The 24,834-nt window shown below is 39.6% G+C and overlaps 1 protein-coding gene across 2 annotated transcripts in view; it reads left to right on the forward strand.

Moving 5' to 3' along the window:
- Positions 1-24,426, forward strand: part of LMLN (leishmanolysin like peptidase) — a 49,337-nt gene extending 24,911 nt beyond the window's left edge. The window contains exons 11-17 of one of the 2 annotated variants that reach the window (XM_036447076.2): positions 1,498-1,574; positions 5,102-5,212; positions 8,774-8,906; positions 13,077-13,236; positions 17,906-18,036; positions 18,376-18,586; positions 22,286-24,426. In XM_036447076.2, coding sequence (XP_036302969.1) covers positions 1,498-1,574; positions 5,102-5,212; positions 8,774-8,906; positions 13,077-13,236; positions 17,906-18,036; positions 18,376-18,586; positions 22,286-22,386 — 924 coding nt within the window. In that variant the 3' untranslated portion in view covers positions 22,387-24,426. The remainder of the gene's footprint in view (positions 1-1,497; positions 1,575-5,101; positions 5,213-8,773; positions 8,907-13,076; positions 13,237-17,905; positions 18,037-18,375; positions 18,587-22,285) is intronic. The other variant, XM_036447077.2, reaches the window with a different exon arrangement.
- The last annotated feature ends 408 nt before the right edge of the window (positions 24,427-24,834 follow it).

Consider the following 24,834-nt stretch of genomic DNA (forward strand, 5'->3'; position numbering starts at 1 on the left):
TCTATAATAAAAGTGTCAGAGATGAAAGAAAATTAGTAAAGTGTATATGAAAACTTTCCTCCTGTCAGTCAGTGGTGCACCTCGGAACCCAGAGTCAAATCCCTGCCCACCCATATGCACCTCAAAATCGTGTGAGACCCAGACCCTGCCGGCCCCCGCCCCCATTGGGCTAGATCAAGACCTGGCCAGTCCCACCCTTGTCAAGCCCTGCCGGGCAGGGGATGTAACCTCAGGTCCGGTTTGGCTCAGTGGATAGTGTGTCGGCCTGTGGACTCAAGGGTCCCAGGTTCGATTCCAGTCAAGGGCATGTGTCTTGGTTGCAGGCACATACTAAGTAGGGAGTGTGCAGGAGGCAGATAATCAATGTTTCTCTCTATCCCTCTTCCTTCCTCTCTGTAAAAAATAAATAAAAATTAAAAAGAAACGAAAAGACAACCTAATTTAAAAATGGGTGTAGGATTTGAAAATTATGCATATATGTATCAGGACCTGAGTTGGTGAAACTGTGAAAAGAGTAAAATTAATGCTTGTACTGACTGTTCTTATCTAGATGACCACAAAGTAAGTAATGGAAATTTACTGGAAGTGACATATATTTCTCCCATGGGAATTTCAGTTTATTTTCTTTAAGCAATTTTATGAAGTGATTCCCTTTAGAAAGCTGTAGCCGAAACCGGTTTGGCTCAATGGATAGAGCGTTGGCTTGGGGACTGAAGAAAGCTGTAGATTGGCCAGAAATGAAAGCTTACTTACTTTTCAGTAGATAATAATAGTTTTATTAATTTCATCAAATTACACCTTTCTCCGAAATCAAATTTGTGTCCTTGAACTAAGATGATATGAAAGTACTTGAGAAGACTGAAGTGTTCAAATTAAAGATTGGAAGAATAGTCAGAGCTCTCCAAAGATAGAATATGTCTTCTTAAGAGGCAGTGAAGTCCTTATTGTTAGGCAACCTACTGGTATATATTTTATTATATGAATTAAAACATTGGGTAGATTGTAGACATTGATGGTATTTTAGGTCCCTCATGCAAATCCTTTGATCCTGTGATACATGTTTTGCATATTAATGTGTATTTCTGTGATCACAAAGTTGAGGGTTATGAAAGCATTTTTGTGTAATTCAGGTAAGTATTATCTGGACACCTGTCTCAACTACCCACTTTGCCTAGGTAGTTAATATTTTTACACTATTCCTGTTTCAATGTATTTATCCTCATTTTCATCACAGAGTTCTAAATGTTGGCTGTCTACCATTCTAACAAAATTGGACACAATGTAGGCATTTGAGGCAGAAAGTAGATTTTAAGCTCCTGTCTTGTCATTTTAAACAAGACTTACGTATTTCACTATTTTAAGTGAATACTTCATGAGCCTCTCATACTTAAGGCATTTAAATATACATCAGTGTATATTTAAACATACATAATCATGGAAATTATTGCTATTGCAAGGGGTCCAGTCCTCTAATGAAAATTTGTTGGCGATTTTCAGAATGAAGCAATGACTGGTTCTCACACCCAGAACCGAGTCCTCTCTCGAATCACTCTGGCATTAATGGAGGACACTGGGTAAGACAGCTTTGAGATTATTATATGAGTTGTTTGTTGAAATGAATATTAAAATTAATGCAATTAAGCTGAATAAACGAATCAGCTTAAAATAGTGACATTTTGCATTGGAGTAAAATATTCTTAGAATTTTGTGCAGTTAGCTATCCATTACCTCTAAACTCCCTTTATTCATTCAATAAATATTTGAAGCCCTGAGATATATTATAGTAAGGAATAGAACAAAATTCCAAGTATTATGGAATTTATCTTTCAATACATAGAGGCCATGCTAACATGAAGGAAAGACTAATTTTAAAAAATTTAATTATAAGTGAAATTGGTGATGTATAGATTCTGGTTTTTAAAGCAGTGGAATTTTCTGGTAAAGCAGTAGATACTGTTTTTAAATGACTCCAGTGGGGTCTTTTTCTTTATTGGCTCCTGGGTCCTTTAGAAAAGACATGTTGGTTTTTGATAGCTCCCTTGGTTTCTGGAATGGTAGAATGTGCCAGGCTGATCCGCCAATCTTACAAAGAGCGCTGGTTCCTTTCATAGAGACAGCTTTAAGGAACCACAGCCTAGACACTGTGTGCATTGCTACTAGGTTATCATTGTTTCTAATACTTTACAGTGGACCAAGTTAGGCATTCATATACGGTATTTGAAAAGGGGAAAAAACCCACAATGACTGATGTTTTTTAGTGCCAGTATAGCTCTTTCTCGCTTATCCCTGAATAAGCAATAGCTAGCTGAAGTGGTCCTGCTGCTCTGCTTAACAGCCAACTGTTTACAGCCCTTTTATAAACAATGCTAGTTTCTTTAAGATACCAGCTGGATACAGAAGCACTGTGGAGTGAGTGAGTCACTAATGAAAAATCATGGCAGTGGTGAATTTTAAAGCATTTTTCTTTTTTTCTGAGGCAACACAACAGTAGCATGGGCTTTAGGTTTCTAAATTTCTGGCAATATTTTAAAACTAGACATGGAGCCCAGCCAGTATGGCTCAGTTGGTTGAGCATTGTCTTAAGCACCATGAGGTTGCTGGTTCCAGCTGGCATGGAGGTCATGGTTCAATTCCCGGTTAGGGTACATGCCCAGACTTTGGGCTTGATCCCCCAGTACAGGGCATGCAGGAGGCAGCCAAGCCATGTTTCTCTCTCATCTATGTTTCTATCTCTCTCCATCTCCCTTTCTTTCTCTAAAATCAATGAACCAACAAAAGAAGTATAAATTGGTTGTTACAGAATAGTCATGAGGATGTATTTAGAACATTATAATCAACTAGAGTCCCAGGGCATGAAATTCGTGCATGGGGAGGGTCTCTAGGCCTGGCCAGTGATCAGGGCTGATCAGGTTCCCCACCTCTCGGTCTCCTCCTTCCCTTGCTACCTGTGCACTGCCACTATGTGGTTTCCCCCGCCGCCTCCTTCCCTTGCTCCCTCAGCCCCACTGCTGCCACTGGTCACCCACCATGTTCTGCACTGCACATCATAGCAAGCGATGGAACTTCTGTTCTCCTGGCAGTCTGGCATCCCTTGAGGGGTCACAGATTGGAGAGGGTGCAGGCTAGGCTGAAGGACACCCCCCACCCCCATGCATGAATTTTGTGCACTGGGCCTCTAGTATGTAGATAATATTCTAATTAATATGTATGGCCCTAACCAATTTGGCTCAGTGGATAGAGTGTCCGCCTTTGGACTGAAAGGTCCCTATTCGATTCCAGTCAAGGGCATGTTCCTTGGTTGTAGGCACATCTGCAGTAGGAGGTGTACAGGAGGCAGCTGATCAATGTTTCTCTCTTGTCAGTGTTTCTAACTCTCTATATCCCTCTCCCTTCCTCTCTAAAAAAATAAGATATATATATATATTTTTTTTTAAAAAAAATAAATAACTATGAATGGTGTTAGATGGGTATGAGATTTATTGTGAGGATCAGTAAGTTATATAATGTTTAATCAGTATGGAGTGCACCTGAAACTAATATAATATTGTATGTCAACTGCAATCTATATATATAAAAGGCTAAGCGACCTGCTGACTGGCTGACCAGCTGGTAGGTATGATGTGCACTGACCATCAGGGGCAAATGCTCAATGCAGGAGCAGCTGAATGACAACAATTTTGCAGAATGCCCTTTCGCATTCTGGGACCCTTTGGGGAATATCAGAGGTTTTGGCTGATCCCCACAAGCCAGGCTGAGGGACCCCACCTGCCGGAGGGACCCCACTCACTCCACAGTCTCCCTTTGAGCCCCAGCGCTGCCCCATGTGGGCCAGCCGGGGAGGGACTGCAGGAGGTCAGATCCATGGCGTGTCTGGCCCATCTCGCCGAGTCCTGCCCCGCCGGCCACCTTCTAATTAATTTCCTTTCAATGGGCACAAATCTGTGTACTGGGCCTGTAGTTGAAAAATAAAAAAAGATTTTATTTTTATTTTTTTATTAATCTTCATTCAAGGACATTTTTCTCATTGATTTTTAGGGAAGGTGGAAGTAAGGGAAAGACAGAGAAACACTGTTGTGAGAGAAACACATAGATTGGTGGGCTCCTGCCCCAACTCTGACCTGGGCCTGGGCTGGGGAAGAGCCTTCAACTTAGGTATGCGCCCTTGACCAGAATCAAACCCAGGACCTTCAGTCCACAGGCTGATGCTGTATCCACTGAGCCAAACTGGCTAGGACCAAAAGAAAAAGATTTTTTTTTTTTTTTAAATAGAAATGCTAATAAAACTAAGCTTGTTGATTAAATTTGCCAGGAAACTAAATCAATGTGCTATGTTTGTTTGTTTTTTCTGAAATGATAACATTTTAAAAAGTATTAGACATTTTATTCATTTGTCTTTTTAAAAATATATATATTTTATTGATTTTGAACAGAGAGGAAGGGAGAAGGATAGAGAGCTAGAAACATCAATGAGAGAGAAACATCAATCAGCTGCCTCCTGCACACCTCCCACTGGGGATGTGCCCACAACCAAGATACATGCCTTTGACCGGATTCGAACCTGGGACCTTCAGTTGGCAGGGTCGATGCTCTATCCACTGAGCCAAACTGGTTTCGGCCATTTGCCTTATTTTAATGGTGTAATATTTAGTCACAAGCAGGGCCTATATGATAAAATAGCACAGTTTCAAGGCCAGAGAAGCAAGAACTCCAACTGAAGCAGATTAGGTAAAAACTAGCTACCTAACAATTCCACTGTTTTTTCCTCAATTTACTTCTCATTTTCTCTCATTCTCTTTCTGTTTCTTTGGCCCTCATTCCACTGGTCTCACACCTAAACCAGTTTCTACTCTGTGACTTCTGTCATCTTTGAAATTACAATGGAAACATGGTCTGTTAGTGTTTTTTTCCAACTCTGAACAGCCTCACCATAAAACTGAAGCCCCCAGTCCTGCTCCGGAGACCCCTGCAGCAAGGGAGGGATGGCCACCAAAGTCCCTTTTGAGGTCCTACTTTTCTCATTGTTGAGATTTGTCATGGGTATGTTGGAATTGTTTTTTAGATGACAGCAATATAAAGTGCTTTGTTTGAATTATTTCCACAGCTGGTATAAAGCTAATTATAGCATGGCTGAGAAGTTAGACTGGGGTCGAGGAATGGGCTGTGACTTTGTCAGGAAGAGCTGTAAGTTCTGGATTGATCAGCAGAAAAAAAAGTAAGAATACATTTCCTCATAATGTTTGATAGCAATTTATTTCTGATTTTGTTCTTTATCTGGAGCCTAAAGTGCTACTTTCAAAATATGATCTGAATAGTTCATATTCAAAAGGTGTAGAAAACCATTTATGGTGCTTGGTGATATAACAAATAGCTGCATATTGTTTTAAATCATAGACTTAAAGACTCTACAATGTGGGAGCCAGACCATAAAATATTTCTGTTTAGCTTATAATTCATAAATATACATTGCAAAAATTTTACATACTCTACATTTCTTACCGTTTTCTTCAGAAAATGCACTCATAAACATAGATATAGCTATTGATTCAATATTAAAAAAAACAAAAAAGTATTTTTCAATAGAGTCCTCAAATCTGGATGCTTATTATAATCACCTAGCAAACTTTTTTAAAAATACAGTCTCCAATTAGGAGGGATACACACACACACACACACACACACACACACGCATGTTTATATTTTGTGTGTGTGTGTGTGTGTGTGTGTGTGTATATATATATATATATGTGTGTGTGTGTGTGTGTGTGTGTATATATATATATATATATATATATAATTTTTTGAAGATAATTACAGGTTCATATGCAGAGATTTCATGTACATTTCATTCAGTTTCCTTGATTGGTAACATTTTACAAAGCTATAGTACAACGTCACAGCCAGGATATTGCAACTGATACGGTCAGATTCAGAACATTTGGATCATCACAAGGATCCTTCTTGTTTCACTTTTTTTTAAAAAAATATTTTATTGATTTTTAACAGAGAGAAAGGGAGAGAGATAGAGAGCTAGAAACGTCGATGAGAGAGAAACATCGACCAGCTGCCTCTTGCACACCCCCTACCGGGGATGTGCCCACAACCAATGTACATGCCCTTGACCGGAATCGAACCTGGGACCTTTCAGTCCACAGACCGACGCTCTACCATGAGCCAAACTGGCTTCGGCTTGCTTCACTTTTATAGTCATACTCAGTTCCCTCTCATGTCAGCTCCTCCTTGACTCCTAGAATCACTAATCTGTTCTCCATTTCTCTAATTTTGTCCTTTCAAGAATATTATATACATGAAATTATATTGTATGTAATGAATACATTATTCACTATATACTGTATTCATATTAATGAATGAAAAAACATTTTAATTAGTGAAAAAAATCCTTTGAGTCTTCTCTATGTTTCTTTTACAGTTTTACTAGATGCTTATCAGTTTTACCAATTTTTAAAAAAATATATATATATATTTTTTATTGATTTTAGAGAGGAACAGAGAGGGAGAGAGAGGTAAAAACAACAATGATGAGAGAGAATTATTGATTGGTTGCCTTCTGCACTGCAGGCCCCCTACTGGGGATCGACCCTGCAACCCAGGCATATGTCCTTGACTGGGATCAAACCAGGGACCCTTCAGTCTGAAGGCCGACACTCTATTCACTGAGCCAAATCGGCTAGGGAAGTTTTACCAATTTTTTAAAAGAACCAACTTTTTGTTTTATTGATGTCTTCTGTTGTTTTTGTTTTCAAATCCATTGATTTCTGCTTTTATCTTATAGCTTTTCTTCTGTTTTTTTATTTCTTCTTTCTCTGTATTGTTGATTATTAATTTGAGATGTTACATCTTTCTGATTTAGTGTTATAAATTTCCCTATCAGCATTTCTTCAACTATCTCCCACAAATTTCAATGTTTTATTTTTATTTCCATTCATGTCTTAGTCTGCTTGGGCTCCAATAACAAAATACAGAGGGGGTGGCTTAATCAGTAGAAATTTATTTTCTCATGATTCTATAGGCTGAGAAGACTGAGATCAAGGTGCCTGCTAGTTTTATTCCTGGAGAGAGTTCTCTTTCTGGTTTGCAGACAGCTGCCTTCTCACTGTGTCCTCACATGGCAGAGACAGTGCACTCTGGTCTCTCCTCTTCTTGTGAAGACACCAGTCCTATCAAATTAGGGCTCTATCCTTATGGCCCCATTTAACCATATTGCTTCCTAAAGACCCTTTCTCTGGTTATAGTCAGATTGGAGGTAAGGGCCTCTACACGCGAATTTTGTAGGACTCAGTTTAATCTGTAGCAATTAGTACAATTTTTAAAAAAGTTTCCATTCAGCCCTAGCTGGTGTGGTTCAGTTGGTAGAGCACACTATAGGATCTTGGGTTCAATTCCCAGTCAAGGGCATGTACCTGGGATGCTGGTTCGATCCCTGGCCCCAATCAGGCATGTGTGGGAGACAGCCAATCAATGTGTCTCCCTTGCATCTATGTCTCTCTCTGTCTCTCTCTCTCTCTCTCTCTCTATCTCCCTTTCCCTCCACTTACCTTTCCTGCCCCCCTACCTCCCCCCTTCTCTCCTTCCTTTCCACTCTCAATGGAAAAAGTATCCTTGGAAGAAGAGAGGATTAACAAATTAAATAATTAAACATTAAATAAATTACTTTCTCTCCAAGATTAGATTTAACAGACAACAGAGTAAGTTGTAACAATTAGGAATATTAACACAATTTTCATTTTACTCGGAAAAACAAGATTGGATTGTGAATATTGTTTTTATTTTTGTGTATTTGTGTATTCTTTTTTAAACCTCACCCAAGGGATGAGGATATTTTTTCCATTGAGCTTTTAGAGAGAGTGGAAGGGACTGGGAGGGAGGAAGGGAGGAAGGAAGAGAGAGAAAGAGAAACAGCCATGTGTTAGAGGCACTTTGATTAGTTGACTCCCGACAGGAGCTGGGATTGAACCTGCAACTGAGGTATGTGCCTTAACCGGGAATTAAACCTGTGACCCTCCCATCTGAGGGCCCGCCAGGTGTGAATGTTTTTAATTTAACAAATTGTCAAATAGGATTTTTTTTACCTAGATTGTAGCATAGAAAATATTTAATTAATTCTGCTGAAACTGGTTTGGCTCAGTGGTAGAGCGTCGGTCTGCGGACTGAAAGGTCAAGGGCATGTACGTTGGCTGTGGGCACATCCGCGGTCGGGGATGGGCAGGAGGTGGCTGGTCGATGTTTCTCTCTCATCGATGTTTCTGGCTCTCTGTCTCTCTTCCTTCCTCTCTGTAAAAAATCAATAAAATATATTTTTTTTTAAAAGAAAGAAAATATTTAATTAATTCTTTGTAGCTGCAGGACAGAGGAGATGTCATCTCCATTTGTTTCTGAGACTCCACTTGTTAATTATGAAGATGTATATTTTTGACAAGCTCTGGAATTTCATTATTTGTCATATTAAATGCAAATTGGGTCTTTAAAACTCATTTTTACTGACAAAAATGGAGAGAGATAAATAGGATTTTATTTAATAACAGTGAAATAATGTTATAATGCATCTAGCTTTAATCTTTCACATCTACATTACGCGTGCCTCTTCCCCTTTGAAAAATAAGTTTATAATTAAGTTTATAATTCGATTTAGCAATTAATTTTAAGCTATAAAAACATATTGAAATTATAGTGGAAAAGATAAGCTTATAATGGAAAAGAATAGATGTGTACTATTTTCTTTACAATTTCACACTGTGGTGTTTATCTTTATTTGCAGGAGGCAGATGCTGAGCCCTTACTGTGACACCCTCAGGAGTAATCCCTTGCAGTTAACCTGCAGACAGGACCAGAGGGCAGTTGCAGTGTGTAATTTGCAGAAGTTTCCAAAACCTTTGCCTCAAGAATACCAGGTAACACTTGTTTGGGGCACAATTTTAAGAATCACCTTTTTAAAAATAAGTTTCTATTTTGAATTAGAAGAGTAAAGCCTCTTAACTGTTTCAATTTATAAGGCCTCATTTTCTACAAGTCAGATAAAACTGAGGAATTCCTCCATTTATTTATAACTAATGTGATAATAGATAGTAATTAATATCTAGCAATTCCTTGCAGAAATAGTAAGAGGCATTTAGAATATTTATTTTGCTCTAAATATTTCTAAACTGTATATGTTTTTTTTTCTTTATAGTTGTTTCCAAAGTCTTCATCTTTAATTTCCTCTAATTTCCACACCACAAAACCCCACAAGATTCTTTAAAGAAAATAACCCAGGTACTCTAAGCCAATTCATTAGAAGGCTTGGGAGTTCTGATTTAGAGGAGGTTTGACTCAAGGGATGTAAAGGTGAAGAAAAGGGCCCCACATGATGTTCAGGCTGAATCTCTGATTTGACCTTTTAAGTTAGGGGTGTCGAACTCCATCAGAGAAGGGGCCAAAATCTAAAATCCAGCCTAAATCGCGGGCCGAATGGTTTACTGAACAGTCATAAACTGTCATTGTGATGGAAACGCAGCGGAGTGCAGTGATGACAGCGCGGTGCGGGCCACATTGCAAGGCCTGGCGGGACGGATTTGGCCCGCGGGCCTTGTGTTTGACACATGTGTTTTAAGTGATACATTGCCATGGCTATTTCTAAAACCCTCATCTCTGCCTGTCATTTTCAAAGGGAATGTTAGTCAGAAATTATATCACAGAAGCTAATTTTAAATGATTGCTGCTAAAGTTTGAGCTTTCTACATATGTTTACGACCTTTCTGATTGTTTCAGACATCATATGATGGTAACTATATTTCTAGACGTTCTATATAATTAAAGACTAATATGCAAATTGTCCGCTAAACAATTAGCCAGGAGTTCTACTGGGAGTTCAGCCAGGGGGCAGGGTCAATCCATCAACCACCCGAGGCCCCTCCCCTAAGCTGGCCCCACCCCCAAATGCATCCCCCCTTCCCCTAATCGGGACAGGCCAGACGAACTCCACCTGTGCACGAATTCATGCACTGGGCCTTTAGTAGAAGTATAATTCAACTAGAGGCCCAGTGCACAAAATTTTTTTTGCGGGGGGCACCCTCAGCCCGGCCTGTGCCTTCTCAGAGTCCGGGAGCCTTCAGGGGATGTCTGACTGCCCCAGAGGCGGGAGAGGCTCCCGCCATCGCCACTGCACTCGCCAACTGTGAGACCAGCTTCTGGCTGAGCGGCGCTCCCCCTGTGGGAACGCACTGACCGTCAGGGGGCAGCTCCTGCATTGAGTGTCTGTCCTCTGGTGGTCAGTGTGCGTCATAGAGACTGGTCATTCCACCATTCAGTCCATTTGCATATTAGCCTTTTATTATATAGGATGAGTTGGTGTAAAATGTGAAATCTTTAAGATTTATCTGGTACCTTGTTCCTTTGGTGTTCAAAGTATTATCCTATCTAATAAAGAAGGAATATGCTGGATTGGTAGAATCAACATCATCAAAATGTCCATACTTCCTAAAGCAATCTATAGGTTCAATGCACTCCCCATTAAAATACCAACGACATATTTCACCAACCTAGAAAGAACTATCCAAAAGTTCATTTGGAACAATAAAAGACCCCGAATAGCCACAGCAATCCTGAGAAAGAAGAGTAAAGTAGGAGGGATCTCAATACCATACTTCAAATTGTATTACAAAGCCACTGTTCTCAAAACAGCCTGGTACTGGCACAAGAACAGACATATAGATCAGTGGAATCGAATTGAGAACCCAGATATCAACCCAAATCACTATGCTCAATTAATATTTTACAAAGGAGGCACGAATACACAATGGAGTCAAGACAGTCTCTTCAATAAATGGTGTTGGGAAAATTGGTCAGATACATGCAAAAGAATGAAACTAGATCACCAACTTATACCATGCACAAAAATAAACTCAAAATGGATACAGAACTTAAACATAAGACGGGAAACCATAAAAATACTAGAAGCATCCACAGGCAGCAAAATCTCAGACATATGCCAAAAGAACTTCTTCACTGATACTGCCCCTAGGGCAATGGAAGCTAAAGAGAAAATAAACAAATGGGACTACATCAAAATAAAAAGCTTTTTTACGCAAAAGAAACCATCAACAAAACAACAAGAAAGCCCACTGTGTGGGAGAACATATTTGCAAATGTTACCACTATTAAGGTTTAACCTCTAACATCTACAGATAGCTTATACAACTAAATTAAAGGAAGATGAATCAACTAAAAAATGGGCAATAGAATATTCTCAAAAGAAGACAGAAGGAAGGCCAAAAGACACATGAAAACATGCTCTAAATCACTAATTATCCGAGAGATGCAAATCAAAACAACAATGCAGTACCATCTCACACCTGTCAGAATGGCCAACATCAACAAATCAACAAACGACAAGTGTTGGCGAGGTTGCGGAGAAAAAGGAACCCTCGTGCACTGCTGGTGGGAATGCAGACTGGTGCAACCACTGTGGAGAACAGTGTGGAGTTTCCTCAAAAAACTGAAAATGGAACTCTCATTTGACCCAGTAATCCCACTCCTAGGAATATATCCCAAGAAACTAAAAACACCAATCAGAAAGGATATATGCACCCCTGTGTTCATAGCAGCACAATCTACAATAGCTAGAATCTGGAAACAGCCTAGGTGCCCATCAGTAGATGATTGGATCCAAAACTATGGTATATCTACACAATGGAATACTATGCGGCCATAAAAAAGAAGGAATTCTCATCATTTGCAGCAACCTGGATGGAATTGAAGAACATCATGCTGAGTGAAATAAGCCAGTCAATGAAAGAGAAACACCACATGACCTCACTCATTTATGGATAATAAAGAACATTATAAACTCATGAACCAAAAGATAGATATAGAGAAAGTAAAGCAACAAGCAGACTGTCAAATTACAGCAGGTAGGGTAGGGAGATCTGGGGGAGATAATAGATCAACCCAAGGACTTGTATACATGCATATAAGTACAACCAATGGACATAAAACTCTGGGGGGAGTGAGGCTATGTATGGGAGGGGGGGGCAATGTTAAAATAGGTACACAGATAATTTAATTTTTAAAAAATGCTTATTTCAAACCTAAAAAAAAAAAAAGAAGGAATATACTCATTGACCCTCAAGCTGTTGAAAAGATGGTGGCACCCACAGCCAATAAGGAGGGAATATGCTAATTGACTGCCCCACCCTCAAAGATGGTGGTGCCCACAGCCACAAGATGGCGGGGCCCAATCCCCTTAACCCTGCAGGGGCAGCAGGCATGCAGCAGACTGGGCCCTCCTGCCTCCGGAGTCCCCCAGTTCTCTCAGCCGCCCATCCACTCAGGGCCGGCCCGAGGTGCAGGCAAGCCTCGGATGGTGGCTGCCCGGCTGCCCAGGGCCGGCTGAGGCTTGCACTGCCGGCAGTGGCAGCAGCAGAGGTGTGATGGGGCATCGCCTTCCCCGATCACCGGGTCGCCTCCTGCCCCTGAGGGCTCCCGGACTGTGAGGGAGGGCAGGCCGGGCTGAGGGACCCCGCCCGCTCCCGTGCATGACTTTTCATGCACTGGCCCTCTAGTATGTATATATGTGATCTCTTCCATTTTCTCACAATTTTATTTTTTCAAGAATGTCAAAACAGCATATAAATTAAATATTCTTAAGACATTTGATGTACAGTATGTGTAAAACCTTAATTCTGTGCATTTTTTTGTGTTTTGTCAACTCTTAAAAGTCTTCCGATTCATTCTTTAAAAACATATCAAATTTGTTATCTAATAAGAAACTTAACCAGTTTGCTTACCTTACTTATTTCTAAAACTAAATCTTGGGTAAAGCTTTGTCATATCCAAGTAGTATATTATCTTTGTTTACACTGTACATCAAGCATGTCAAACTCGAGGCCCATGGGCCACATGCCACATTTATTTGGCCTGTGTTAGCCTTTGAGTTTGACATGCTTGCTGTACATGAGGAAAACTACATTAATATCTTCTTTGTGTTGTACAGCATTAGAGGGTTGCTATAAATTGACTGTGGACTTTGTTTGGTTATACAGAATATTTCTTTTTCTCCTGTCTTCCTAATACTTTCTTCGTAGTACTTTGATGAACTCAGTGGAATACCTACAGAAGATTTGCCTCATTATGGTGGTTCGGTAGAAATTGCTGACTACTGCCCTTTCAGTCAGGAATTCAGTTGGCATGTAAGTGGTGAATATCAGCGCAGCTCAGATTGTAGAATATTGGAAAATCAACCAGGTTAGTAGTCTAATAAAATGAAATGTTATATACATATTACAATACAATTATATATCAGCAATGTAAAATAGTGGTTAAGAGCACAGACCCTGGAATTTGTATTGTGGTTCCACTGCTACTCATCTGTTGTAAATAATCTAACTTCTCTGTGCCTTAGTGTCGTCATCTGTAGAAAGGGGATAATAAGACTCATCTAATAGAGGTCTGGTGAGAATTAAATGAATTAATGTAGTGAGAGCTCAGAACCATCACACATAGAAAGGATTTTTAGCTAGTAGATAGATTTGTACATGTATGCATACACTGCTTTTTATTTATTTTATTTTATTTTATATATATATATTTTATTGATTTTTTACAGAGAGGAAGAGAGAGGATAGAGAGCTAGAAACATCTATGAGAGAGAATCATCTATCAGCTGCCTCTTGCACACCCCCCACTGGGGATGTGCCCGCAACCAAGGTACATGCCCTTGACCAGAATTGAACCCTTGAGTCCGCAGGCCGATGGTCTATCCAGTGAGCCAAAAACGGTTTCGGCTACACTGCTTTTTAGAAATACCTTACATCTGCATGACACTTTCATTTACAAAACACTTTATTTTTATATTTAATTTTATTCTTGTAAAAACCTGACGAGAGACATAGAGAAGATATTGAATTTCACAGGTGAATAAAAAGACACTAAGTGATCCAGTTACTTAGTGCAGGTTCCTCCAATGGAGAGCTCTTTTTAGCTAATCACATTAAGTAACCTATTTTTTCAGCTCCTGAGGAGTGTGCATTTTATGTAATTTAGAAGTAACATGCCATTCCTCAGCTATCAGAATGACATTATTATCTCATAGCTAGTAAGATGATGTCATACTATTTATTGTTTTCTTAATATACATATAAATGAACAGGTCTTCAAAGGGATAAACAGTATGGCAACTGGATATTTAACAATAATAGTTACAGCTCATACTATTCACCTCTATAAAGTGTTCTCTCATATGTTGTGTTAATAAATAGCAATGAGCCGAAACCCGTTTGGCTCAGTGGATAGAGCGTCGGTCTGCGGACTGAAAGGTCCCAGGTTCGATTCCGGTCAAGGGCATGTATGTTGGTTGCAGGCACATCCCTGATGTGGGATATGCAGGAGGCAGCTGGTCAATGTATCTCTCTCATCGATGTTTTTTTGTTTTGTTTTTTCTTCTTTTTTCAAATATATTTTATTGATTTTTCAAAGAGAGGAAGAGAAAGGGATAGAGAGTCAGAAACATCTATGAGAGAGAATCATTGATCAGCTGCCTCTTGCACACTCCCTACCGGGGATGTGCCCTCAACCAAGGTACATGCCCTAGACAGGAATCGAACCCAGGACCTTTCAGTCCGCAAGCTGACTCTCTATCCACTGAGCCAAACCAGTCTCTGCTCATCGATGTTTTTAACTCTCTATTCTTCTCGCTTCCTCTCTGTGAAAAATCAATAAAATATATTTTAAAAAAATAAAAATAAAAAATAAAATCTTTCCCATTGCTTATAAACAATCAGAAATTGTGTTTTTTTTTAATAAAAAATAATAAATAGCAATGAATAGTTTTTGTTTCTATGGTCATCAAAATTATTTTTTAAATGTATTTTTATTGACTTTCAGAGAGGAGAGGAAGGGGGAGATAGAAACATCAGTGATGAGAGGGAATCATTGATTGTCTGCCTTCTGCACATTGGACTGAGCCCGCAACTGAGGCATGTGCCCTTGACTGGAATTGAATCTGAGACCCTTAGGTCCACAGGCCAACACTCTGTCCAGTGAGCCAAACTGGCTAGGGCATCATCAAAATATTTAACCAGGTCCCCCCCCCCACCCCACTTTATTTCATACTTTATTACAAACTAAGTCATTTAAGTTTTTAATTTCTATAATGTTTTATTTTTAAACCTAGCAGATTTAATTGGGTTTTTAGTTTTGTGTGTTTTTTTAATCACTCATCTACTTAATAAATATCTAAAGATTTATGATACAACTACTCAGCAGTTGCATATAAAGCAAAAGAAATGCACAGATCTATCAGTCATGGGTTTGCTAAAAGTACCTTATCACATTTTATTGTTTTATAGGTGGAATTGGCAAACATTTATTGTAAAGAACAAGATAGTAAATATTTTAGGTGTTGTGGGATATAGTATCTGTTGCAGCTGCTCAACACTGCTGTTGTGGTGTGAAAGCAGTCATAATCTATAAATGAATGAGTGTGGATGTGTTGGCTAAAACTTTATTCATATAAACAGGTAACCTTCAGGATTTGGCCTGAGAATTATAGCTTGTTGATGCTCCTTTTATTTTATTTTAATTAATTAATTTATTTATTTATTAATTAATTAATTTATTTTTGCCATTGGTACTGTTTTTTGAGGACTTTGAAATACTCTGAAAATAAAAGAAATACAGAGTTCTATTTTACATTTTTTTCTTCATTTATATAATTAAGATTTTTCAAAACAGACATAAAATAAAATACCTTTAAAAAATTTTTATTAATTGATTTTAGAGAGAAAAAGAGAAACATAGATTTATTATTTCACTTATGCATTCACTGGTTGATTCTTATATGTCCTTGATGGGGAATCAAACTTATAACATTAACATATCAGGACAACACTCTAACTAACTGAGCTACCCCCGAGCCAGGGCGATACTTATCTATTTATTAGAGATATAGGTATAGGTATAGGTATAGGTATAGATATAGATATATAGATATATAGATATATAGGTATAGATATAGATATATTAGAGGATAGTGCACGAAATTCATGCACCAGAGTGGGGGGAGTCCCTCAGCCCAGCCTGCTCCCGGTTCCTCATTCCCCATCAGGCCATCAGTGCCTGCCGGCTTGTGGGAGGGACCAGGAGTTTGGCTGGCAGGCTCGGATCAGGCGATCACGAGGGACTGAGAGGTTGGCTAGCTGGGGCCTTCCTTTCCCCAGCTTCTGGCTGCCATCAGCCGTTCCTGTCCCCCACCTGTACCTGCCTTGGCCTGGTGCCTCCCAAGTCTACCACCAGCCACCCCCAGTTCCCTGTTCCCATCAGGTAGTCAGTGCCTGCTGGCCAGGGGAAGGGTCCAGGAGGTTGGCCTGCAGGCCCTGACAAGGCGATCGGGGTGGTCAGTGTGCATCATAGCAACAGGTCGTTCTGGTCATTTGGTCATTCTGCTGTTAACAGTCGCTTAGCCTTTTATATATATAGAGAGAGCGAGATAGAGATAGAGATATACATACACACAACTATACTAATAAAAGGGTAATATGCTAATTATATTGGATAGACTGGATGTCTTCCAGACATTCTTCTTGACAAAGCTGGGGGTGCGGTGAGCCTGCAAATCGCCTGTAGCCTCTCAACCCCCCAGTGGACCTCCACCCCAATCCAGGGTCCCCTTCAGAGTAGTCCAGCCAGCCCCCATCCATGCACCAGGCCTCTGTCCTATATAATAAAAGGGTAATTTGCAAGTTGACCCTAACAGCATAATGACTGCTGGACTGGTCACTATGAGGAGCACTGACCATCTCTTGGTCCCTCTCCCCGACCAGCAGGCTCCAATCGCCTGATGGCCACCTGTGGTGGGGTGGGGCTGGCGAGCGGGTGGGAATAGTGACCTTTCGTTCCCTTCCCCCAGCCATAAGGCACTGATCACCTGATGGCGAATGGGGAACTGGGGGTGGGTGTAGGTGGGGGGTGGGGCTGGCTGAGGCAGCTGGGGAAGATGGCCCTGATCACCGGCCAAGCCTAGGGACCACACCCACACATGAATTTTGTGCACCAGGCCTCTAGTCTATATCTATCTATCTATCTATCTATCTATCTATCTATCTATAATTTCAGAGAGGAAGGGAGAGAGAGAGAAACAGCAATGATGAGAGAGAATCATTGATCAGCTGCCTCTTGCATGCCCCCTGCTGGAGATTGAGCTTGTAACCTGGTCATGTGCCCTGACTGGGAATTGAACCATTATGATTGGGTTCATAGGTCAACACTTAACCACTGAGCCACAATGTCAGGGCAACACTTACCTTTACAATATTTTTAAATGGGCTAACTGAACTCTCTGCTTTCAAAAGATGAAACTTACTTGTATTAAGTATAAAGAGAGCAAAATATTGCTTGTGTTTAAGAGCTTCATCCTTTGCCCTATTAGCTATTTAGGGGTCATTGAGTCCACTCTGCAAGTTTGTGTTTAGTCTGAGACTAGATCAGCATGGTATTTATGAACTTCCAGGTATTATGAAAATACAAAAAGAGTCTTACAAAAGTTGCAAGACCTCCAAAAAGCTTTCATTATATAAATAGTTGCCTTCATCCTATTTTGGGCCATTTGGGAAATGACTGCTATTTAAGCCACTAATGAAGGTGATTCTTAGTGCCATTTCCTCTGTATATTTAACTTAAATACTTTAGGTCCAGTTTTATCACTTGTTTCTGCTATAATTATTTTCTCCCAGTAGTTTCTGTATTGAGAACCTAGTTTGAGTTTGGAGCCCTCTTTCTCTTGATATTTTAAATTGAAATTTTCCATTAAACATGTTTGTTTTAAAAATAACCATTAGTCATAAGGATGAAATACTTCAATTTCTTGTTCTTTGAGCCTAAGATAATTTTTTAAGAAAATTTTTCTGTTTTTCTTCAGACCTTTTTAAAAACTACGGTGCTGAAAAGTATGGACCTCATTCAGTTTGTCTAATTCAGAAATCAGCATTTGTCATGGAAAAGTGTGAAAGGAAGCTGAGTTATCCAGACTGGGGGAGTGGATGTTATCAGGTAAACTAAATGATTGTTAACAATTATACCAAATATTACATAAAACTTCATCTCCCTGTAGAGTAAAAATTTGCTACCAACAAACATTTTCAGAAACATGCTTTTACTTTGAAAATAATTCTAGGAGAGAAGTTTTGAAATATTTAAAGTGAAGTAGCATAATTGAAATTAACATGAAGTCTTTTTGGAAAACAACTTTGAAGAAGAAATAATCATTTGAAATTTTTATATCCCAAATTATATTTTATAACCAGTATTTTTAGCAAATTCTAACCTTTTCCTGCAGACGAAGGAGGCCAGTATACTTACGGATCTGATTTTTTTCCTTTCTGTTTGAAGGTTTCTTGTTCTCCACAAGGTCTAAAGGTTTGGGTCCAGAATACTTCATATTTGTGTAGTCGAGCCGGGCAGGTCCTCTTCGTTAGTATTCATATGAACGGCTGGATTCACGATGGAAACCTGCTCTGCCCCTCATGTTGGGACTTCTGTGAACTTTGTCCTCCAGAAACAGACCCTCCAGCTGCTAACCTGACCAGAGCTGTACCCCTGGGTGAGTATCTCTATGGTTGGAGTAAAGACAGAGACTTTTCTTATCAGATGTTGAAAATTCCCTTCAAGGAAGCTCTAAGCAGGTTGAGCATCTTCTCTTCTAATTTCAGTTTTACTGGAAAATCTCCTTCCCACCACTGATTTTTTTTTTTTCCCTGGCAGGAGCAATATCTATCAATTGAGTTATTTCAAAAGTGACTCCATTATTTTGTTGTGTTTTAATATGTTTTTATTGATTTTAGGGAGAGAGGAAAGAAGAGGGAGAGAAAGATAGAAACATCAGTGAGAGAGAAATACTTATAGGCTGCCTCTTGCATGTCCCCTACTGGGGATTGAGTCTGCAACCCAGGCATGTGTCCTGACTGGGAATTGAACTGGTGACCTCTTGGTCCATGGGACAGCGCTCAACACACAGAGCTACATCAGCCGGGCAATTCCATTGTTGAAATGCATTTTTGGAACTCCTCTTTTTAAATTGCCTTTAAAAGTAGCTTAATGACCATCTAAGAAAACCAAATTTAGTCATTTGCCTCACACCACTGAGTAACACTGGCCTGGCTAACGTTCAGTATTTTTGAAGGACAACAAATATTCCAGAGCTGCCATTAATGTTTTAATAGTTTGTTAAATTTTAGTGTCAATAGTAGAAAAAAAAAACAAGTAGTCCTCCATTTCCTTGGGCCAAATTGAGAATCATGAGTTAAAGGGATATGCCTGTGTTATTAGACTCCAGGTTCCATTCCTTATTCCAGCCAAGACCCTTCTACCTCATGCTCTAGGTCAGAACTTATCCAGTAGAACTTTCTGTGGTGACAGAAATGTTCTGTTATCTGCATTGCCCAACAGAGTAATAATTAGCCACATATGTCTGTTGAATGTGTGAAATGTGACTGGTGTGATTAAGGAACTAAATACTTTATTTCATTTGAGTTAATTTAAATTTAAGTAGCACATATAGCTGGTGGCTGTCATATTAGACAGTGCAATGCTAAATCAGTTTCTCAAACTTTTTTTTTTTTTAAACTTTCAGAACTTTAAATTTTTCAGGTAGCAAATCAATTACTTCGCATTTTCTCAAATCAATAATATCTCCACATTCCCAAGGATACACTTCAAACAAAAGACGCATCCAAATAGATCAACCAACCTCATCCAGACCCCACACAAGGCACTCACAGATTAACACCCCAGCGCTACAACAACTCAACACATCCAGATCTAAGCCTTCATCACTTGATTCAGCAGACCATCAAGTTCCCCCAAAAGTTTCCAGACATGTCTGAGAAGCAGCCCTGGGGCGGGGGCAGGTGAGGAGCGAGCTGTTCCGGGCCCGGCTGCTCCGGGCCTGGCCACTGTTGCTCCGGGCCTGGCCCTTGCTCCTCCGGCTGCTGCCACTCCGGGCCTGGCTGCTGCTGCTCTGGGCCTGACTGCTCCCGACCTGGCTGCTTCGGGCCCGGCTGCTCCAGGCCTGGCCACTCCCAGCCTGGCTGCTCCGGGCCTGGCTGCTCCTGACCAGGCCGCTTCCGGCCTGACTGCTCCGGGCCTGGCTGCTTCGGGCCTGGCTGCTGTTGCTCCGGGCCTGGCTGAGTTTTTCAAACTTTTGCATGCATCAGAATCAGGTTAAAACACAGGTTGCTAAGCCTCAACCCCAGAGTCTCTGATTCAGATGATCTGGGTCAGAGCCTGAGAATTTGCATTTTTAACAAGTTTGCAGATGATGCTAATGAGAAGGACTGTTCTTGGCAAAGTAGGGTCTTTGTAAGATTTAACTATTACCAACTGATTCCATTGGGAAAAATAGGAGTTTCCTCCTGTTTTACCTGCATTACATGCAGTTAAATATTTTTTTAAAATACTTATACCACACTATATAAGGTGCTCAGAAGAACAGGCTGCAGTGCCGTGATGTTATCATTTTATTCATTCTAGAGCTGAAGACTAGCCCTATTTTCCACTTGTAAGCATCAGACTTGAAGCTTAGTTGACTCTTTATTGGTCAAAATACAGGATGTGTGTCCCCCAAAAGAAGTATACATAATTTAATTGCTGAAAACTCAATTTTGAAAATATGTATTTTAATAAACACTGACTTTATAATTATTCAAAGTGTGTGTATACATTTTTTGGGGACACCGTATATTAGAAAGGACAATTTATCTCAAGATAAATTCAAGTTGGCCTGTTCTCTTTGCTGCTGTAAAAATGTTTTCCAACCCTGGCCAGGTAAGCTCAGCTGGTTAAGAGTATGTCCTGTTACACTAAGGTTGCAGGTTCAATCTCTGGCAATCTGGTCAGGGCACAATAGAAGAAATAACTAAGTGGAACAACAAACCTCTCTCTCTCACACACTTCTTTCTCTCTCTCTCTCTCTCTCTCACACACACACACACACACACACACACTCTCTCTCTCTTTCTCTCTCTCTCTCTTTCTAAAAACAACAAAATTAAAAAATTTTCCTTTGTGAGAATTATTTTGGGAAATAGTTTTAGCCATGAGAACAGCTCATGCCTAAATTAAAATGGACTTCTAGTGCCCAAATTTTTTAAAAAAATTTTTCTTTATTGATTAAGTTATTACAAACGTGTCTTCTGTTTCCAGATGAAGGCTGGATATGATAGATAGGTAGTAGTTTAGAGATTGGGGACCATATACCCTGGCTTGCCTGGGACAGTCTATATGCCTTTTGTCCTTGTATAATTGTTAATAGCGTCCCCTGTGTTTAAAAAAAAATCAAAGAGAACATTTATTTGATCTAAACAAATTTTATTTCACACTTCATGAAGCAGACAGTCTCCACTCTCAAGAGTCCAGAGAACTGCAAAATAAGGGAAAAGGATACAAGTAGGAAACAAGGAAGAAACACTCGCCTTAAGTTGATTGGCCAGAGTTGCGTATCCGATCTTGCGTTGAAAGATGACGGAACAAGGAAATAAGCAAAGCCCAGAGTGGGCTTGTTGGTTGGCAGTTGGCTGACTGGATATACTATCTTTCTGGTCACGCAGGCGGTGATCTAAGTTTCCGTTTGCTGACATGGCACCATCTTGAGATTAGCAATTTATTTCAAAACTTGTCTCAAAATATTTTTTTTTTTTTGATGACAAATTATATCAAATTACCATAATAAAGGCACAAGAAAGAAAAGAGAGTTGTTCTTCCCATGTCAGAATAGACAAGATCGTTAACTGCTGGGATACTAGCCAAAGACACGCCTTTCTCTTCTTGGGTGCTGTTTTTTAACCATGAGATGGTAGGTACATCTTCTTTTCTTCCTGCATAAACATTTTGTTCTTTTTCAAAAAATGCAAAAAAAAAATTGACTTTACATATCTAGGTTTTAGGGAGTCAGATTGATTGATTGATTGATTGAATGATTTCAGAGAGGAAGGAGTGGGAAAGAGAGATAGAAACATCAGTGATGCGAAAGAATCATTGGTCAGCTGCCTCCCGCACACCCCCTACTGGGAACCGAGCCCACAACCTGAGCATGTGCCCTGACCGGATACTGAACTGTGACCTCTTGGTCAGCGCTCAACCACTGCCACGCCAGGCGGGCAGGAAGTCATTCTTGATTCTGCTCTCCAAGGTGGCCCTTGTTCACCATTAATAATCACCTGTATTCATTCATCTGTCAGTGTTTAATTGACATAATGTATTCCAAAAATGTCTATAGAAAGTCAATTTTTGTTTTCAACCCTAGATATCTGTTCCCGTTCCTCTAGCCTTGTGGTCACCCTCTGGCTTCTGGTAGGCAATCTGTTTCCTCTGCTGGCTGGATTTCTTCTGTGTGTATGGCACTAGGAATGGAAATGTGAATTCTCAAGGCATTCTTTTGTGTCACGTTCCTCTGAACAAAGCACAAAATCTGAGCGAGTATGAGCCTGTGCAGATGGCAGAAGTGGCATTCCTGGCTTTGGCTTGAAAGCGTTGACCACAGTCAGACCTTGAAGCAGAGCTTCACAGCAACCCAATAGCCTCAGCTTGGCGAAGGAGAATGAATTCCAAGTCATCAAGACTCTTTATTGTTCAGGATGCATAACCTTCCTCACGTTTTCCTTTGAAAATGGGATATTGGTGAAATTTTCAGATTACATACCTCAGCATTCTCATTAACCTAGAATGATGGAAAAGTTCCTCAGTACTGCAGTAATAAAGAACTGCTAATGACTTCAAGATTATAAATTGTGGATCCTGAGCCCACAGGTATAAGTTATTCTTTGACTTACAGAAAGTAATTGAGTTGAGGTTTCTACATCATTGTTATACTTATTTTGAATTTAATCAGTGTACATCGCACAGTTAAGTCATTGTTCTTGTTATAAAATGTCTTTTTTTTAATTATGTTATGCTAAATGTTACGATTTAACCATGCTCGCCTTTTCAAACTAGCTGTGTGGTGGTTTACTGTGGAATCATGGTGTGTTGGTAGCCCTCTTCCAGCTGCACCTGTTACTCCCAGATCTCCGTACTCAGTTTCCTGTTGTATCCTCCATTCGTTTAATAATGACCTGAAAAACGGTAGAAGCAGAGAGAAAAGTAATGTGCTCTGTAAAAACATTGAAGATGTGCACTCAGAAAAGAATATAAATGTTTTTCTTATAATAGATATAACAGTTATAATCCAACAACAAATAGAACTATTCCTCTTTTAACAATGAAGATAAAAAGAAATCCTGGGATAGACAGGTATGCAAGTTGTCTTCACATGGGCTTACGAATTGTTTCAGAAGAACTTCTGAAAATTATTTTATATACAAGAAGAAAAATATAAGTCAAAACAAGATAATCTGAATCGCTTACTATTAGCAAAGTGTAGGTTTGGTGTATGGCCCATCCAATAGGGCTCTCTTGACTGCACCACATATGGCTCAATCCTCAGAGGTTGAAAGATAGCCTTCACTTTAAAAGGAGGTGATGCCCTTTACCTCCTGCTTTTGGCCCTTCTGTTACCACGTAGATTCTGGTCCACAGAAGCAATTCTACTCTGGAGCTTATCACCTCACTTTACTAATTACATTTTTTAATGATGAATGATCCCAGTTTTTATCTCAAAAGCTAACAAAGTCCTGTGGCATTATAAACACAGCCCTTGGACAAACATGCATGCATGCATTCACTCATTCATACATTCATTCATTCATTGGTTAGCCCTTTAATTCAGTATATAACTATCCAGCTCTCTGTGTAAGAAACTGTGCAAAGTGAGCAAGCAGCATAATTACTAAGGAGTAATTCCAGCAGATTATTTGGACCTGGGGCCAAACAGCAACCCCAGCAAAGGAAAATTGCCTTTTTTAATGCATAAATTTTAAATATGTATTTAAATGTGCATTTTTGAATTTAAAGGCATTTCATTGTGAAAGCTGGGGTCTCTAGCATATCCACCTTCAGCTAAACAGAAGCTGATAGTGAAGGTGTCAAGTCAGTGCTCTGTTTTCTGCCTGTGTCATGTATCTCTTCAGTTGTGCAACATCCGAGAAAAGTATTGAGTATATTTCTAAGAAAACCATGAAAATCTAAACTTACATTCTGATTGTGATTATGGATCATCCTGCAAAGTTGTATAAAGAATTTCACCAAAAAATTATGGACTAAGAATATATGTGAGATTTGCAATGCAACGTTTGATTATATTTTGACTGTTGTGCAGTGATGTCATTTAGGTAGTATTGTTTCTGAGCATGGTGCTTTTTATACTTGAAATATATTTTTGCTTTATTGATATAATTATATTTGCACTAATGACTTTCTGGAGAAAATATTATAGATGACATTTTTTCTACATATATTTATTAAGCTTGAAATCTGGTATCCCAGTGTTTTTTCTGCACAAATGTGAAACTTGATAAAGTATAATGTTAACAAATCTTGAGTTTCTGAGGATAACCTAATGTGCTGTTGTCTTCCTCTTCAAATCTTGAAAGTGGTTCCCTATCACTGATTCTGCATAGTTTAATCAATGAAGACTTAGAAGGCCATTGAGCCTGTAAAAAAAATTTAAGAGGCACATTTTATTCACTCAGATTATGACAATATTCTAAAAAACGAAGACTTAAAATCTGAGGTTTCAATACAGAATTAGTGGGCTAGAATGCAGCTTTGAACTGAAGAGTTTGAAATGGCTGAACTGGCAATATTCTGCAGCAGGTTATACCTTTCATATTAGCAAAACCAGTTTCCTGAGGAAGATGGAGCAGACTGCAGCCGTGGGGGGGTGGGGAGGGAAGGAGAGTGGGGAGGAGCCGATTT

This window comes from Pipistrellus kuhlii, unplaced genomic scaffold (assembly GCF_014108245.1).
Source record: "Pipistrellus kuhlii isolate mPipKuh1 unplaced genomic scaffold, mPipKuh1.p scaffold_m20_p_2, whole genome shotgun sequence".
NCBI lineage: Eukaryota > Metazoa > Chordata > Mammalia > Chiroptera > Vespertilionidae > Pipistrellus > Pipistrellus kuhlii.